Source organism: Geospiza fortis, unplaced genomic scaffold (assembly GCF_000277835.1).
Source record: "Geospiza fortis unplaced genomic scaffold, GeoFor_1.0 scaffold1, whole genome shotgun sequence".
Lineage (NCBI taxonomy): Eukaryota > Metazoa > Chordata > Aves > Passeriformes > Thraupidae > Geospiza > Geospiza fortis.
In genome coordinates, this window is record NW_005054320.1 from 103,145 (window position 1) to 120,950 (window position 17,806).

A 17,806-nucleotide genomic window follows, 5' to 3' on the forward strand; every position below is an offset into this window, starting at 1 on the left:
TGGGGACCTGTACTTGAGTTCAATGGTTAAAAAACAAACTAGGCAATCTATATACTTGTTGCTCTCTAATTTCACTCTGCATTGAAGACAACCATTATCCCATGAAAATAAGGCATTCAACACATACCAAATCAGTCATATTGTAAAGCACAATGAAGTTGCTGAAATTCTAGTAAAACACTGTTAGCATCATAGAAAATGTTCTGCAAAGAATGTTAGAAGTTCAGTCATCACAATCTCAGCAACAATGCCTCTTAGGCGTTGCAGTCAGGTATGAAGGTCATGACTTTGGAAGTAGATGACCATTTAAAGCAGTGATTAGCTTTCTAGCCCACTTATCGGGATGTTGGCATCCTTTCTTAAGCTTTGCACCAATTAGAGAAAGGAAACCACAATCAGTAGTTGTGCATGTTGGTGACTCAACACATGTTAAGAAAAGGACTACGAGATTTGAGCCAGTGAGTGATACCTGTAGGAGGCTTGAAATACCTGTGGTCATGGAAAGAACAAGGCTGCAAACAATTATCTACACCCAGAAAGCCAGAGGGAGTGCAGACCAGTGTGGGAATTCTGCCTCAGACATGGCCGTGCTGTGCAAATACTGGGGCACAATCTGCTCCTGGAACCAGTAAACTGAGGAGTACATGCCATTGGAAGGTAAGAGTTTTACAGAGTGCAGTTCTAGGAAGACAAGAGAAGATAAAGCACTCATGCCTTCTCCCACCATGAAAAGAGAGTTACTTGAGCCTTGGGAGTCATAAATATAAGAGGAACAGAAGTGCTCAAGCACAAGAGCAGCAGGACTGGTGGAGCTGTAGCTGTTTGGAAGAAAAAACTGAACTAAAGCCCACATCCAAGTCAGAAGGTGTAAAGTGCACAGTCCTGCTGTGCTAAATACCTCACCTTGTAGGCTTACTTCAAAATATGAAAGATATTTGAAGTAGTGGTTAATAAAAGATCAATTAACTTGCTTACAATTAGACCTCTCTTTGGGTCTTAGTTCAATTCCACTGCACACAGATTTATACAAACTGCCTTTACACCATCACCTTAGAAAAACAGGAAATAATGAATTTCTGCAAGGGGGGAATATTTTCTAAGGGTAAGTCAGTCAGCAATGATGACTCCAGAGAGGCATCCTCTCCTGCACTACTTGCCATGGCTGGAACCAGTGTGCTGCCCCAAGTTCCTGTGCGGATACATGCCTTCAGAGCCAGGCTGATTGCAGGAGTCTTTCGAGACTTGCACTTCTCAGAGGCTCTGGGACAGAATATAGAAAACATTCACTGGAATCAGTGACTGACCCAAAATACTGAAAGTCATGGGGTACACTTTCAAAACTCCTGCCAAGGATCATTTTTTCCACCGAACTGCAGCAGGACCCACACTGAAAACAGGTCAAACTGTAGCCTTCCTGCCTTTCCATCAAGAAAGAAATAGAATGTAGAATTATGCCAGGCTTTCCCACAAGACAAAATTAACAGAAGAAATGTTGCCCAAATAATGATCAGAGGCAGGGTTCAGTGGTGCAACTTGTTCATCTATGGATATTAGAAGTGGTTACAAAACTATGGTGTTGAGAATCAGTCAAGAAACACTAAACACTAAGCTACTGCCCCTAATTTCAGGTCCTGAACTTCAAAATGGTGACTGTACAGGTCATGGGGTACTGGTCACAACAACAATGGTCATTATTTTCTTTTCCCTTTCCCTAGTCCTTTTTCTTGAGAGAGGTTTTCCTATGTTTCATGTTCCTTTAAATATTACCTAGCACTTTTTTCCTCTGTACTCTGAAAAGATACTAGAGCAACACAACAGCATTTTCAGATGCACAAAACCTGAAGTTAAACACTGGTGTTGGCATATTTACTTAAATCAAAGATGTCTTAGAGATTAACAAAGAGAACTGGTAAATGTTGCAAAAGCTAAAACAAATGAGGAATTTCATATTAAATACATCAGAAGATTACATTTTTCAGCAGTTACATAGAGGTTTACAAAATCTCATAGATTAGCATTATACTTAGCTGGTGAAAGTGAACCAAAAGAATTAAGCTTCCTAGGCAGACGAGAAGCTGGTGCCAAAGAAGAGAAAGAATATGGATTTTCCAGCTCAAGTTGTTTAGCTTTTTGTTTCCAACCCAACTAAGATTTCCTACCTGCTTTCTCCTTCCCAACAACTTTCTATGTTATCTGCCCTCAATCAAATTGAAGCAACAAATAATCTTAAGGATATTCAGCTACCCTCTCAAATATTTTACTACCACTCCACCTGTGAAAAAGAAATAAAATAATCATTCGAGGAGCTGGAGACCTCATTGTAAAGCCAGTCACCATCAGCTTCTTCAGGATGTTTTTTAAGATGAGTCTAACCTCTTTAAATCCTTTTCTTGCTAAAATGTTTTAATTTATAATCAGCTACAGTTTGGGGTTTTGCTCTTTTTCCTTAAAGAAAAATAATTAATAGTATGATGGGAAGAACACAGATATTTCCTCTGAAATGGTGATTTACTGTCTAAAGTTATGAAATGTAGAAGGAAAAATGGTGTGATCTTTCTTCCCTAATGGAGTTCTGCTGTTTGAAGTCCACCTTACTCCTTCTTGGTAAGTCTGGTAGCATTGTATATTGCCTAAAATGTCCCTTCAGATAATCCTACTTTCACTCACCTATAACTTGTTTGAACTTTTATAATTTGGTCTGAGTTTTTTAAATTTCTTTTTTTTTTTTTTTTCACTATGTAAGGTATCTGCATCAAGCTGAAATTTTTGGAACGACTTTAGCCAGTATCTTGATAATTTCTGCGAATGAGATAAGGATGTGTGTGGGGAAGTTTAATTTGCACTGAATATTCTGATGACAACTTCATTAACTAAGCTTTCTGTGTTTTAAAGTAGGGAATAGAAGTCTGACAGGAGAGGGAGGGCATCCTAAGAGAATGATACAATGATTGATTCCTCCATATGAAAATTTGAGCCTTGGGGCCAAGTTACAAATCTTCCAAAAATTATGGCCTGCATATCTGTTAGTGATTAACAGCTGAAATTTTACATTCAATGAAAAAAATCATACTTTTCATGGGTTTTTAGTGATATCCAGATTGCCTATATAATGCCCTCAAAGAACTGCTAAGAACTCATCTGTCTTCTGAAAATTTTTGTATGTGAGCCAGTAGGGCGTATGCAAGCCTCAAACTATGTATATATTACAGGGCTTCAGGAAAAGCATTGGCTATTGTGAGCAGAAGTGAGACTTGGCTACAGCATGACTGGGGTAGGAGGTAGGGAGGGAGTGAACGTCAGAGCTGAACACCCCTTGTGGATATGGGAAACAGGACACCAAAGGAAGGAGGAAAGGAAAATCATGCTGGAAAGCCACTCTCCTCATAAGAGATCTATAAATTCTTCAATCTAAAGATGTTGGGTTTTACAGGCATAATGTCTTTTTATGTGAAATTGCAAAACACACAACAAGAAGGGAGATGTGTCTTAGGGGAAGAACGCAGAGCCTGGCAGCCTACACAAGACAGAGTGTGGGCCAAGAGCAAGGCCTGAAACAGTTGAGAAGCAAACATGGCAGGATAGAAGATGAAACAAAGGAAAACTAGGAGTGTTCAGATGTCATGGATCTCTATGTCCTAGGGGATGTGCTACCTGTAATTTAGCTGCTTCCCAGAGCTTGTATCAAAGCCTAATCTGGCTGACCACTGTTCCACTCTACAGCAGAGAAAGCCTTATGCTCTGAACTCAGAGCCAAATCCAGGCATTGCAACATGCTCATCATGTTTTGTGACCCTACCAGAAGATATTCTGTGCCTCTCGGGGAGGACTTTTCCTATAACAGACTCAAGGCTTCATCAGTAAAGGATATAGACAAGTCGTATTCTCCAGGTTTTATTTGGAAATCATGGAAGCAAGGCTGTTTTTAGGTTCTGGGAGCCTGGACTTAGGTTACTCAGAATCAGTTGGGATTTATGGCCTCTAACTGTTTTACCACTTTTTCGACTCCTACTCCTGAAAAAACTTTCTCATCTTTTTCTCTTGCTTCCTAAGATGAAATAGGAGGAGTAGGTGACTTGGGTCTTTGTTGCCAGTCCAGCATGCCTCCCTGTGATCTGCTGCTGGCTGCTCTTCTCTCTTCACCTGTGCTATATCACTAGCAGAGACCACCTCTGTGAGCAGGTTGCACGCTAAAGAAGATATAACTGCAATAAATATAAAATGACACACCAACATGTTCTTCCAATCATTATATCAGGAACTGTGAGGAAAAACCTGTAGGAGGAAAGCTGCAATAGAAATGCAGGCCCATTTAAGTGAAAAGTGTGGAAGGGTAGAGGCAATGACCCACAAAGTTTGTGAGGTGAAAGGATAACTTGTATGCTTTCCTGGAACTTATTTCTGGGGGATCTACAGTTTTCTAGAGTTTTGTGTCACCTATTAGTAAATATCCCAGTCATTACATCTTTTTTTTCTAGTCTACAAAAAAGCTGTTATCTAACATTTAATATAGTAGCTCAGAGGTGGGGAAACTGATGATAAGTTTGGATAATTAATATTTGTTGTTAATATGGCACCAGAATGCAGAACACCAGCCTCCATATTTAATCTGCTACCAGCTGTGGATGGATTGATTTTCTTTTTTTTTGGAACAATACTAAAATAATACTAAATTCGTGACATGACCTACAGCAAAGTTAGGGATTACATTGTTAGACCTGCTATTCAATATTGTGATAGATGGATAATGAGATGATTGGCTCTCCCAATTAAAGGATAACTATTGTGTGAATATTAAGAGAAGCTTTAGTGATGTAGTTATGTTATTATAGTTTAGATATCCTCTGTTCTCCCCACAGTTCCCTTTTCCCCCTGTATTGTGACCATCAGACAGCCAGGGTTGTCTAGGACAGGTAAAAAGAAGGCTGCACATGTGCCCCTTGTATGGTGCAGTTAGGAATGGATAAGCTTGTTGCTTAGGGAGTGCGGCATGGCAACACCTGACCTCCAATCAAGTTACAGAAAAGCGGTCTCCACTGATAAATGGCGAGGAAGAGCTGACTGACAGACTTTGGGAGGGGCCAGGGCTGGCTGATGCAATCCCCAGGGGTATAAAAGACTGAGCATCCAGCTTGAAGAGGAACTGGTTATGTGGTATGTACGAGGGGCAGTTCTCAGCGCTGCAGCTTTTTCCTTATGTAGTCCTTTGTTGTATTTTTGTTAAGGCTTAATAAACCTTTTTAAATTTTCAAAGTAAGCGGTTGTCTCTCACAACAGTGTGCCCTCCTACCCACCTGTGTGCAATAGAAAACTGTTAGGCTTTGTAATTGCATAACTCGATGTTCTTTTGCTTCCCAGCAAACCTTTACTCCATGCACTCTCTAGACTGGATGGTGGATATGAGGATGAAGCACTACTGCCCATCAGCAGGGAGCCTGGTCCCTGACCTGTAACATCAGCAGGGTCTGATTGCTTGACATGAAGGCCTCAGAGTACACACTAGCCTGTGCTGATGGACTGCAGACCTAAGCGTGCCAACGCATGACAGAGCTCAGCTTTGCTCTGCTCTCATATCGTTGGTGTAGGTGAGCTTATGAAGATAAACTGCGCTGCAGTACAACTGCTGCTGCCAACAGGTGAGTTGTATATAAAAGGCAACAGCTAACTGGATGGGTGGGAAAGGTAAGGCAGTATGAACTCATAGTGTCCCACATTATAGAGTCCTTACACCAGCAGGAGGCAACAAGACACCCTGGGACTTCTGCCTGGCTCAGGTCAGAAACCAAATTTCTTCCTTCCTTCCTTCCTTCCCTGCTCAGAACTTTTTTTTGTCAATTTTATTATAGCTTTATTTCCTTAACCCAAGCAGTATGCAGCTGAAATATATGGCATACTCTGGCACTGCTCTCAGAGCAGGTGGACTCAAACACCATCTGTATTCACACCAAACTATAAACTGCTTGTGCCTACACCAGGATGAGGGGGAAAATAGTCATGCAAAAGACCGATTGACTGAAGCTTACCTGTTAAATGCTCATAGAACAAGCCCGATGTGCTATTTTGCATCATAAAACTTACGAAGAAGTAAATCCATCCATTCAGTAATGAGCCATTATGGCTCATTAGAGGCTCAGCCTGCAAAGTCCAAAGTGTAAAAACAGGCATATAGGACAAATCTGAACTAAGCATTGTACCCTGCCCTCTGCCTGAACCAACCCCTTACACGTATCTGGTAAATGATTTATAAACCTAAAGATAGCAAAGTATAAAACTGTATCACTCTCTTCACTTTACAAACGAAACCCTTTCTGAATAATTTGCCATGGCTCTGAAAATGTTTCAAATTTTGGTGTCTGCTCTGCTGTTTATAGGTAAGTGCTTGGCATCCTATCTCATGTCATTCTCTTCATGCTTGTTAAAGAGTTGGCTGGCAAAAAAACCTGTGTTATCACCAGAACAGCGCCAAAGGAAGAGAATTAACTGGAAATCACTGTAGCAGGGACATACAGGACAGTGGGTGACTGCAAGATTGCATGGCAAATTCTGTGAAATATAGTTTGATTCTGCTCCTCGTGACTACTTTTGAGCTTTTTACTGCTCATGTATCAGTAAGAAGGATGCATTTCTGACTGAAAGGCATTCTTACAGGATGATTTTCTGAACTGTTAAAATTGTAAAAAGAGCTTGATGCTGTTTCTACAAAATCTTATTTAAATATTATTCTTATCTCAACATTTATTGTTTGTAGGAAACAATTTCACATGCATTTATAAGGATCCAAAATAATCTGTTTCACAAGTGATTTCTGGAATACCTGGCTTGAATTTCTTAAGGAGACTGATTGTTTTAAAGCACTCTGGCTGTCTGGATGCTGATCCTTCACAGCACTGTGTAACCAGAGCATCTACAATCAAGACTCAACCTGTAAAACTTGGACCAGAGGGAAAATGGATGGGGCAGGGCTACCACATGCTCTTCCCAAAGCAGCACACGCTGGTACAGTCAATGATCAGTGATGCACGTGCTGCAGGATTAATCTGTTTCTCACAAAATTTGAACAAACCAGGCAGGCAGTGACAGCTGACTTCCCAAGTGATTGACTGCATCTTGACAAGATGGTCTATCCACATGCATGCATTAAAAGCATTTCTTATATTTGAGTGTTCCAATACGCATGCAGCAAATGCATGATATGAGTAGCTAAGGCAGAATAAGGGAGATAATGATTAATTGTGGATTACTGAAAAATGTTTTGTAAATTGGGACCACAGTCAGGTATAATCTCTCTCATGGTTTGAATTCACTTCCATGCCATATGAACCTGAGTTTTGGCTGCAGTGAGGCTCTGTAGGGAGATAAGGAGATGGAAAGAGACTTTGTCTCTTCAGCAAGTTTGAGCTCACCTATAAACCTTTCCCCCTTATTAGTCCTTCCTGATCTGCACTTGAACTGGTACAATTCCTGAGTACTTGCCTATCTGCTTGAACTTCACCTCCTTTCCACTGAAGGCCATTTATAGCACAAACAGTGTCACAGAGGCCAACGTGGGAGCACAGCAGCTTGCAGCCCTTCCTTTTGGGAGACTTTACTTTCATCTCTTTTATGCCTCTTGTCTTGTTTACCCTCTTTTTCAGGTTTCTATTTTTCAAAATACATGCAGAATTACCTTATTAGTAGTTTTAATGAGCTGTTAAAAATTTAATTAATTGATCACAATCAGTTCAGTTTTTCATTAATTGTAAATCCTTTCAGCAACAGTGAAAGTGGTGGTGAAGTAAAAGAGACTGTAAAACTGTTGTGAGAATCTTCTTTTTCTTCATGCCCTCAATTCAACTGCTATAAATCACTCCTCATAGTACACCATGGTCACAATGCTTGGAATAGGCTCTCTGGACCTTTTGCTATAGCTTCTGGACAGTGCAGCAGCAAGGGATGAGGTAGGAGTGTGATGTCTTGGCGCTGAGATAACTGCTGAAGTCTCTCAGGTGTCTAATGAGGGTGTATTGCTGTAAATGGATGTAGAAAGGAAATCTCAACAGGACCCACTGAGTGGACCAATGGACTGGTGCTTTTTCTAATACTTTGCTGCAGTGGAAGTAGCTCCTTCCCTAGGATTATGTAGGATTTTTGGCAAATTGCCTTGCTATTTACCCATGCCGGAAACTGTCCTGACCCCTGGCATCATCACACATATTGAATATGTTCAATAGCTAATTCTGCATTAAGTGTCTGTAACTTTTCTGCCTTTGCTGATAAGGGAATGAGGCTGATGCTATAACTCTAAGGATTGTTAATGTCATCTCTTGAACCAGACAGCTCTTTGTGTCCTGTGATATGAAATTAAGAATTGTCAAAGAATAAAATCTATTTTACTTCAAGCTTGAAAAAGAAACAGATAAGGCCAAAATTTCAAAGACTGGATGATATAGAAGGAGTTGAAGCACTTAATCAGTGACTTTAAATCCTGCTGTCAACAGGTATTAGCGAATCTGACTAATTTAATTCTATTCTAAGGCTTGTTACCATCCAAACACACCAGGATACAAAGGCTATATACATGTGGGAGGATGGATTGTAGGAGAATAGAGATAGTGCTGAAGGCAATCTCATCCCTGTGGAGTTGCAGCTGTACTAATTACCAAAGAGTAGGAACAGGCCTGCCTTTAATATGTCACAGCTATGTCCAATAAAGATGGGTGTTATAAAAAAGTGCGTTAGGAGTTTGTTGGCTCTGCTGTGCAGAGTAGTAAGGGTAAGGCAGTTGTGCAAGGGACAGGAAGGAGTCAACTGGCTGTGCAGAAGGAAGAGTAAAGGAGTCAGTGTTGTGAGGAGCTGCCCACGGGAACTCAAAGACAGAAGGTCTGAAAGTTTTGTAGTGAGATGATAAACTGATGGTGCCAGTCAGATTGGTGCCAAGCACTGACACCAACATTTGGTGGCCTGTATGGTGATGGGTCCTGACATGCGCATACAAATATTTTAAAAAACAATTGGAAAAGCAATGTGCAGGTGTTAGACATTAATACAATTATACTTTTCAACTGAAAAAAAAAGGTGATATCTGGGCCAGAGTAGGCCTGCAGAATCCACAAGTCTTCTTTGCTGCAATCCAGCTGCTTTATGCAGTGTACTGACAGATGCCTTTACTTCCATGGAATGCCACATAATCTAGAGAAATACATGAGTGAGGAGAGAAGCAGCTGCTGCCACATTCTTTTCAGCTGTTGCACTGTGGTATTCTGAGTCCTCAGACTGAGTTCTGTGGTCTGACTTTGTGAACTTAGATTTAGAAAGTCAGATAGCTGAAACATGGTGGGGAGGTGGTCCATTCTGGCTCATTCTAGTCTTAGGAAACACAGCTGAGCTGCAGGCTTGATTTACTTTTCAAAGTTCCTAACACGTCAGCACCTGCCACCTCAGCAAGGTTGAAGTTTAGCTCTGTCCAAGTTTAGCCTCTGTCCGAGCTCTGTCCTAAAGAGCTGATAAGACTGGCAGCCTTACCTCCATGAGCTGAGATTTTGACCAGAGTCACCATAGCTAATAATAAGATGGGTTATTAGACCTAAAGGAAAGGAGCCAGAGCAATTGCCAACTTTTGACCTTTAAATTACATTGATATTAACTTAAGCAATTTGTTTTCAAGTTGTCAGAAACTTGCAAGTCTTCAGAAACTAGGAAGAAACAGTAGTGTGCACAGAGAATGTTTGAAGTGCTGCTAAACAATTGTCAGGTCTTTTATAAATATCACAACAAATCAGAGATAAAGCACTTTTCCCTGTGGTAGATGCACGCCAGGGGTAAATTTTGGTCCTAAGCCTAGAGATTGCTCCTTATCACTTATACATAGTGCTGATCTGGACGAAACAAACAGGCTTTGGGGTAGAGAGTGGAAGAAGAAACATATCCTGTTATACATAATGCTGATCTGGATAAAACAAACAGGCTTTGGGGTAGAGAGTGGAAGAAGAAGCATATCCTCTACTAAGGCAAGCTTGAAGATTTGTCTTCTTATCATTAAACTCTGCCATTAGATGTGCAAATTATGGCCTGCCTGTTCTCCCCAGACTACTAAGTATACAATGGCTCTTGCTCCTTAACTTTTACAAAAGAAAATGTATCCCAATTAAATAGGTCCCTTAGCAGGCAAATGTGTCAAAACTTCATCCTATACTCACCTTTTTGATTGTGTGATGAAGTGGATCACTGCACATTCAGTTGACAGAAAAAGATGTCTTCCTGGGAAGATTTTGTGGCTGCACCCAGCTGAGTATGTTGCTGTCTAGAAATGTATCCTTGTAAAGAGAAATTTGCTTCCATTCAAGTCTAGGATGAAGAGATTTTAAAGCACAGTAATTTAAAATGTATCCAAGTTGATTTTCTATTTTGAGTGCAGTTTGGTTGCTATACTGTGATATTTTTTATTATTACTTTGACACTCCAAGATATTTGATATGCCTTTTCATAATCAGGCTTTTGTCATTGGTTTGGTTTTTCTTTTTTATATACTCAATGCTGGATTAAGTGCACATTTGCTTTTTTGATGAAGATGGCAAGGCTGTATCACCATCTCTCCTCAATTTTAGTCTCAGATCATAGTAATCCAAAATTAGATGCTCAGAAGGTGTGGTAGCAATAATGACTACTAACAGTTTTCCCTCTGGACAATGTCTTTAGGTGCACAGGATAGACAAAACTATCTGCTGAATGCCATAATTACATGAGCTAAGCATCTGCTTGCTAAAACCAGCCAGTATTTTGTATAATTTGCTTTTCATGTGAGAACACTGAGTGAATCTTCAGGAGATGATGAAAGGAAACATTCTAACTGGTAGCAGCTAACACAACCTCAGCAATAGTTCACCCTCTACACACATTCCTCCTATTTTCCCACAGGAACTTTTATATCTAAAAGTACTTTTCAAATCATGTATTTATCTAAGAGAGGAAAACAGTATTGAATAATAACAATAAAAAACCCCACAAATAAAAAAATACAACATATCTGGCTGCTCTTCACGGTGAGTTAACCGTATCAGTACAGAACTCAAAGTTCTTCATTTTTTGCAGCTCAACTTTATGCACTATGAGCCATTTTCTTAATATCACCCACTTGTTCCTAACTCCCTCTAGTCTCACATCAGATGCTCTGAAATTCCAATCTCCTTGTTTGTGTGCTAATCTTCTACAAGATGCACTCCTTCAGGAATACTCTGTGTTTGTAAAGCAAATCCTTCCACAATATTTTGTTAAGCTGTTCAAAAGGAGGGGGAAAATTACACCCAATCCAAGAAACTTCAATTGAAGCAAATTGAGTTCATTTGATGAAAGCTCTACACTGTATTCAGAGGGGCTACTCAGATGGAGACAGCTGGTCTGATGACCCCAGGTCTACATTAGAGCTAAATGAAGACCTTGCTTTCTCTGAGCTCTGCCAGAGCACAAGCAAATGTGCAGCCACGCTGAAAGACCAACATGGCTAATTCTGGTTATGCTAGAAATGATCTTGCTGGAGTTTTTCCAGAGGTGAATGAAGTTTGCCATGTTCAGAGACTTACTGTGATCTCTACAGCAAGATAAAGAGAGAATGAGATAAGCCTAAAGGATTAGGTGATATACAAAGGCCCTTACCTGATTTTCTCTTGGTACTTCTGCCTTTTTGGAGTGCCCCAGCAGCTGGGGACTAGTTCTGCAGAGACAGCTCCCAGGAAATGAAATAGCAGCTAGAAAAGGATAAGAACTGGGTGTCAGCATTGAAAAGAGAAGCTAAGAGCAGCGCTGGCATACCTACTTCTCCTCAGAGTAGGCAAGTGCACTTCAGTCAAAGTGAATACTTAGCCTAGTTTAGGGGTGGCATTTCTTGCTGGATACCGATGCAGCCAGAGGAGGCTATCTATTAAAAATTGATGTATAGTACCCTGAAGATGCAGCTCTCTGTGCCACAGTAGCTAAGATAACACCTCACTGTCCCACCAGTGGAATGACAAGGTAATTTTTGAAGGTGCTGGCAGCAAGAAAAAACCTACAAAAAAGCAGAGCTGCTTAATGTCCTTTTTTTTCAGCTTATTTCAAATTTGGAGGGCCAGAGCACATATTGGTGATAAAATGTAATGTTTAATGGCCCTTACTAACTATATGTACATTTAAAGAAAATGGAAGCCTTTTAATGAGTCAATTTCTGATCCCAGTTCAGTTATTTCAGTCCAGAAATGTAATAATGAGCTTACAAAATATTTAATACAAAAAAAAATTCCCCAAATTCCCTAAAAAGAAATTAACAGCTCTGAGATTTTTCTGTTGGAAAATAGTAAATTGCCAGAGGAATGTTGAAATTTGGTACAAGCTTAGTTTTCTCTTGTGCTGCTCTAGAATACAAGTATAGCAGATTAATAGACATATGCATGAAATATATTTTTATTTTCTTCTTTCCCAGCCTTCCACCAAATGTCTGAATGTACCTTTTTTTCATGGAGTTGGTAACATTTTTGAAGATGGTATTCCTTGAAAACTCCTTACGCTAAAACTTCTACCTCCACTTTATGATTATAGGAACTTGGAATATGAAGAAACTGAGGTAGCAAGGAACTACTGGGACTGTGATTGCTTACTAAGTAACTTTTCTAAAGTACTATTTGATGTCTATATTAAGAGCAAAGATTACAACTATCCTCACTTTTTTTTTTGTTCATTACTGTATAACCAAACTCTTTCTGATCTTCTTTTTAAGCATTTTTGGCACTGGAAAGAAACAAAGTGAAAGGGAGCAGCAAGCACTCTAGCTCACATATCTTCTACCTATATAAATTCAGCAAACATTTTCTTCTATTTAAAAAACTAAACAGCAACAATACTGTGGATGATTAGGAAAGCCAGCAATAATTACAAGTGAACTGAATTCAACTGAAATTGCATATGAAAGCAAACATTTGATACTCCCAGTTACATTTTCCCCCTAGAAATTCAGGAATCAGGGCATAGGAGAGCTGTGAGTGAGGTTATAGATTGCCCTGCTGAGCTCCTACTCTAAGACATATTAGAAAAAGGTTGAAGTTCTTGGCCCATGTGTTCCAAGTATGTGCAGGTCACTCTCAAGTGTCCATTTAAACCCACTTGACTAAATTGCAGCACAGCTGTTTACAGACACTGGCCTCAGCTCAGCTGATGGATCTGAGCTCCATCTTAATCAGTGGTTCATTAAAAATTGTGTGATTTGGACTGACATGCTATTTTGGACTCTTTTAGCCCCAAATTAATTTATGTCCCAAAATTAATTTATATCTCAAACACTCGAGACTAAAAAGAAAAGGTTCATTTTCTGTACCAGGACCATCATGTGAAGCTAAAGAGGAGTTCTGACCTTTGTCTTGTGAAGAATAATTTTTTCAAGATCTGTAAGGACTCCTTCTGCATCTATGGTGACCTCAGAAGCTATCTGAAGCAATGCAATAACAAGATTAGAAGTGCAATATCTTCTGTTCAGAAAGTAATTTCCAAGCATGCAGTTTCTATGTTGATACCAATGAGAGTAAATATCACATATAAACCAGGAAGTTCAGAAACCATAGATACATTCATAGGTAGGGTTTGTGTTATTTTAAAAAACTTTAGACTCTCGGCACACCTGAGACTAGTGCAATTATAGTCTAAGAGGATTTTTGTAACAAAATTTTGCATTAAAAATAAATTACTTCCTTAATTAAGTTGTAACTTTATTTACTTGAGATTCAACAGCAAAATAATGATTTAGAACATTTGTTTTATTAACTTCAGGCCTAAAAAGAAATTTTCTTTTTGTGAATCTAAGGTAGGACCACCTTTGATTTTTAATAAATAAACTACAGATTCAAAACCATGTTCTCTGGATATAAGCATATTATTGAAGTGTACATTCTAACATATTTTTATGATATTACAAATATTTATCAGCTTCTGTTTCGAGTGTCCTTGGAGCACCCTTTCTGACAGAAGAATCAGTGAATCAATTCATGCGGCTCAAACGACATGTACCATATTCTCCAAGCTACTGGGACTCAGGCAGCAGCCAGAACACGTGGGCATCCACTGTGGCTGAAAAGGTATCTTCCTTCCTCGTGCAGCACCTACTGAGAAAAAGAAAGCATGGATCTGGAATTAATGTGTAACCTAAATCCTTTGGGTCATGGGAGGAAATTTTTCTGATTTATCAACATGAGCAAGGCTGCTCAATAGTCACAGAGAGTACTTATTTAGTTTTAAAGCTCAGAATATTCCTTTCTGTATTGATCTACTTCAGATTAGTGAATCATGGGCAGCTCTGAGGGAAACAGCACAATACTACATGGACTTGGACCCTTATGCCTTCGATCCTTCGACAGCTGTGTTCGATGGGGTTTCTCAAAAGAGCATTTCATAGACTCGGAGCTTGTGTGTACCTAAGTAAGTAGAACTGACCCCTACAAAACTGCTGACAATTGGTTTATAGTGTCATAACCTGACACAGTGAAAAACCCAATTGTATCTTGAAAAGTTGAAGAAGATTTGTTTCTGCAGTCCAAGTTTAATGGTTATTTAAATGCAGTCATTTTATTGTGGCAGAGTCTTTTTAAGTATGTTTTGGAAAAGCTCATTAAGGGCTTAAAGAATATATATCCTTTTAAAAGTCCACAGAAACAAAACTGCTTCCTATAGAGTTGATTTAAAAAGCAGACAGAAAGCAATTCCTGAGGAGAAAAATAAAAGATAAAAAATGCCATCTATTTCAGTAACAAAACTATATTCAGTGTGGAATAAAACCTCAGCAGAACAAAACAGAGAATGAGACATAGCAGTTGGTAAAAGCAATATTTATAGATTGGCACAGGAGTACATGAAACAAAGTGTTGCAAACTGTCTCAGAGAAATTGTTAAGGATTGGACACATTTTTGGAACAAAATTTTTTTCAAATTTAGGGTACAATTACTAAATGATTCAGTTGGACAAGCACAATACCCACATTATTCCTGTGGAGCACTTTTCCTGTGAAGATACTGCAGTCCTTAAAAACGGACAGGAGCAGGTAGAACTAAAACTCTACAGTTTCAGTATTTAAAATAATTACTAAAACAGCAATCTGTCAGTCTGACTGAAACCACTAATAGGAAAATGGATAAACTTCTGTCATGGTTTGACCCTGGCACAATGCCAGTGCCCCCATGAAAGTTCCTTCTCCTCAGTGTCTGATGTGAGATGTGACCAGGAATAAGCAAAGCAGGCTTCTACTTAGGAATAGAAGAAAAGTTTATTAACTAAACTACAAGTAAAAAGAAACACACACACACACAGGGAAAATGAAAACCCTACAAAAACATTTCCTTCTCTGCCCACCAAATTTTCCCAATACAATACATCACTCCACAAACAATCAAACCTTCCCCCAAATTCCCAGCTCTCAGTCCATCACCACCCTTCAGACAATCAATCCTCCATTCATCAAGAGGAGAGGAATCCTTCTTGTGCCATAGGTTTCCCTTGGAAACACTGTTTCCGTGTCACTCGTGGCACCACCCAGAGTACATCTGCCGTGACTTCTTCCTTTCCTGTCCAGTGCTCTCACCACTGAACATGGATCAGAGCTGCTTCTAGAGTTGTCCCTTTTAAGGGTGCTTTGTCCATTTCCAAAAAGAGCACAGTCTCTCCTTTCGGGACATCTGTCTCCCCCAAATTTTGTCACTCCCTGGGGCTGAGGGGTACCAACACTGAACCCTCTTGGTTCTGAGCCATCGCCCCCCGCCTGGACGCAGTCTCTGTGTCACAGGAAAAATGTTTCAGTCCATGGCTATACAAGAAAAAGTCCAGCCAAAGGCCACTCCATCATTTCCTGCCACGTAGGATTCTTCTCAAGTTCTCTCACAAACCTGCATCACACTTGCCCATTTCCTGCTCTTCATCTCTATCTCTCTTCTCATTCAACTCCAGGAGAATTAGCATTTGTAAGGTTTCCATCATCCAAGAAAAGGGTTAAAAATCTCAGTCTCTGCCTGTCCAGAATTCCCACGCCCTGCATGCACCTTCTTGCTGCACCCCCCTTCTCCTTCTCGGCTGGCCATGCTATCAAATTTGGCACAAGCACAGACACCAGCCCGCTCTCTCTCCTGGGGCGGGGTGGGAGGCCGCCCGATGTCTCTCTGTGCTCCTCCACCCTTCCATCCTCAGGGGCCTTCAACCCCCTCTCTGTCCAAGGCCTGGCTCACCTCACGGCCGTATGGCTTTTCCCCTCCCCTGCCCAGTCCAAAGCCAGTCAGGGGAGCTCTGGACTCTTTGCTGACCAGAACTCAAAGAGGGCCTCTCTCGCAAGAGCTCTGCTTTTAACCCCTGTGTTCTCGGAGACGTATCCAATGCCCCAGTGGCCAAACCAGCTGCCAGTACTAAAATCTGAACAGCTATTGGCCTGACCACAGCATATCCCAGAAAACCTATTTCCTCTTAAACCACGACAACTTCTAATATACTTTGAATTGAATATGATTTGAATTTTATTGACTTAAAAGTACCTTTCTTTTTGAAAACATGTTTCATTTTGAAATGCAGCTTTTGAAAAGACCTTTTATTTTTTTATAAGATAGGAATTTGACTTGGAGACTCTCAGAGTAAGCTTTGCAGGACTGTTCCACCTGAAAGGTGACACCAGTTTCACTTACTCTGAGCAGAAGCAAAGTAGGAGACAATAGCTAAAAGCTATAATTTACTTTCCCTCCTGCTGAGGCTTCAGCTGGAGCCCTTGGGCAACTGGAAGGAAGCACCAGGTTATTTATTCACAATTTCTAATACTGATGTGAGTGGATAGCAGCAGTCACTTCTGCCTTGTGACAAATTTACCTGAAGACACTTTGTTCAGTTTTCTGAAAAAAACCCCACTGTCTTTCCCATCAGAAAAATTCCTGACAGAGAAAAGCCCTTTGTCCAATTACTGGCTGTGCATCCATGTGCCTGATGGCTGTGATTGCAGCAGCTGCCAGGCACACTCCAGGATGAGTTATGCCTCCAGAAAGATAATCCTAATGATTGTTGTATGACAGGATTAAAGCCACTTACATAAACACATTTGCAGGCACTCCCGCTGAAATATGGTTATGATTTCAAAGCAAGGCTAGTTAACTCGCAGACTGAAATAAACTTCCCAGTGCTAATGTGACAAGAATTGACATCTAGAGTTTTTGAGAAGCCATATAGTAGCAAAGAAGCATCAAGCTAGAAGTTACAAAGACCATTATGGAAAAGTAGAAGAATTCTTTCCAACCTTATTTTTCTTGATTAGTCATAGTTCTGAAATGGAAAGCCTATAAAACTTATGCAGGAATCTGGTTCAGGGGCTGTACTTCCAGAAGAAAACATCTGCAAAACCTGGCAAATCTGAAGACTACAGCTGTTGACAGGATCTTTAATTAATTCTGTGATTTTTTTTCTAAAAGCAATTTATTCCATCTTTTCTAGCAACAACATCAGATCCTACATGGAGCATCTACAGCAATCTGGGACTCACCTCCACCAACAAGCTATTAAATCCTACACATCTTGTATCTGGCCATGTTAGGATATGGCATGTTATGTATTTGCCATTATGTATTTGATAAGATGACTTTATCTCCTCCCACTTGGGTCTAAACACAAAATTAACACACTAATTCTCTGCATAAATACTGCATATTTTATATTCATATGTAGAACTGAAATGTAGGTCATGGTAAATTGAATAAGTTGAAGAAAACAACCATGAACTTTTAGCAGGTTGGGTTTAAAAATGCCTAGTGTTCAGGTAAAACATTCTTTTGACTAAAAAAATGTTTGAAGACACAC

At 40.0% G+C, this 17,806-nt stretch overlaps 1 protein-coding gene across 1 annotated transcript; it reads left to right on the forward strand.

Moving 5' to 3' along the window:
* Positions 1–6,319: 6,319 nt before the first annotated feature.
* Positions 6,320–17,543, forward strand: CUNH3orf85 (chromosome unknown C3orf85 homolog). The gene is made up of 4 exons (XM_031056634.1): positions 6,320–6,368; positions 13,921–14,069; positions 14,267–14,352; positions 17,444–17,543. Exons 1-4 carry the CDS (start codon positions 6,320–6,322, stop codon positions 17,541–17,543), a joined length of 384 nt encoding a protein of 127 aa, XP_030912494.1.
* Positions 17,544–17,806: the final 263 nt, after the last annotated feature.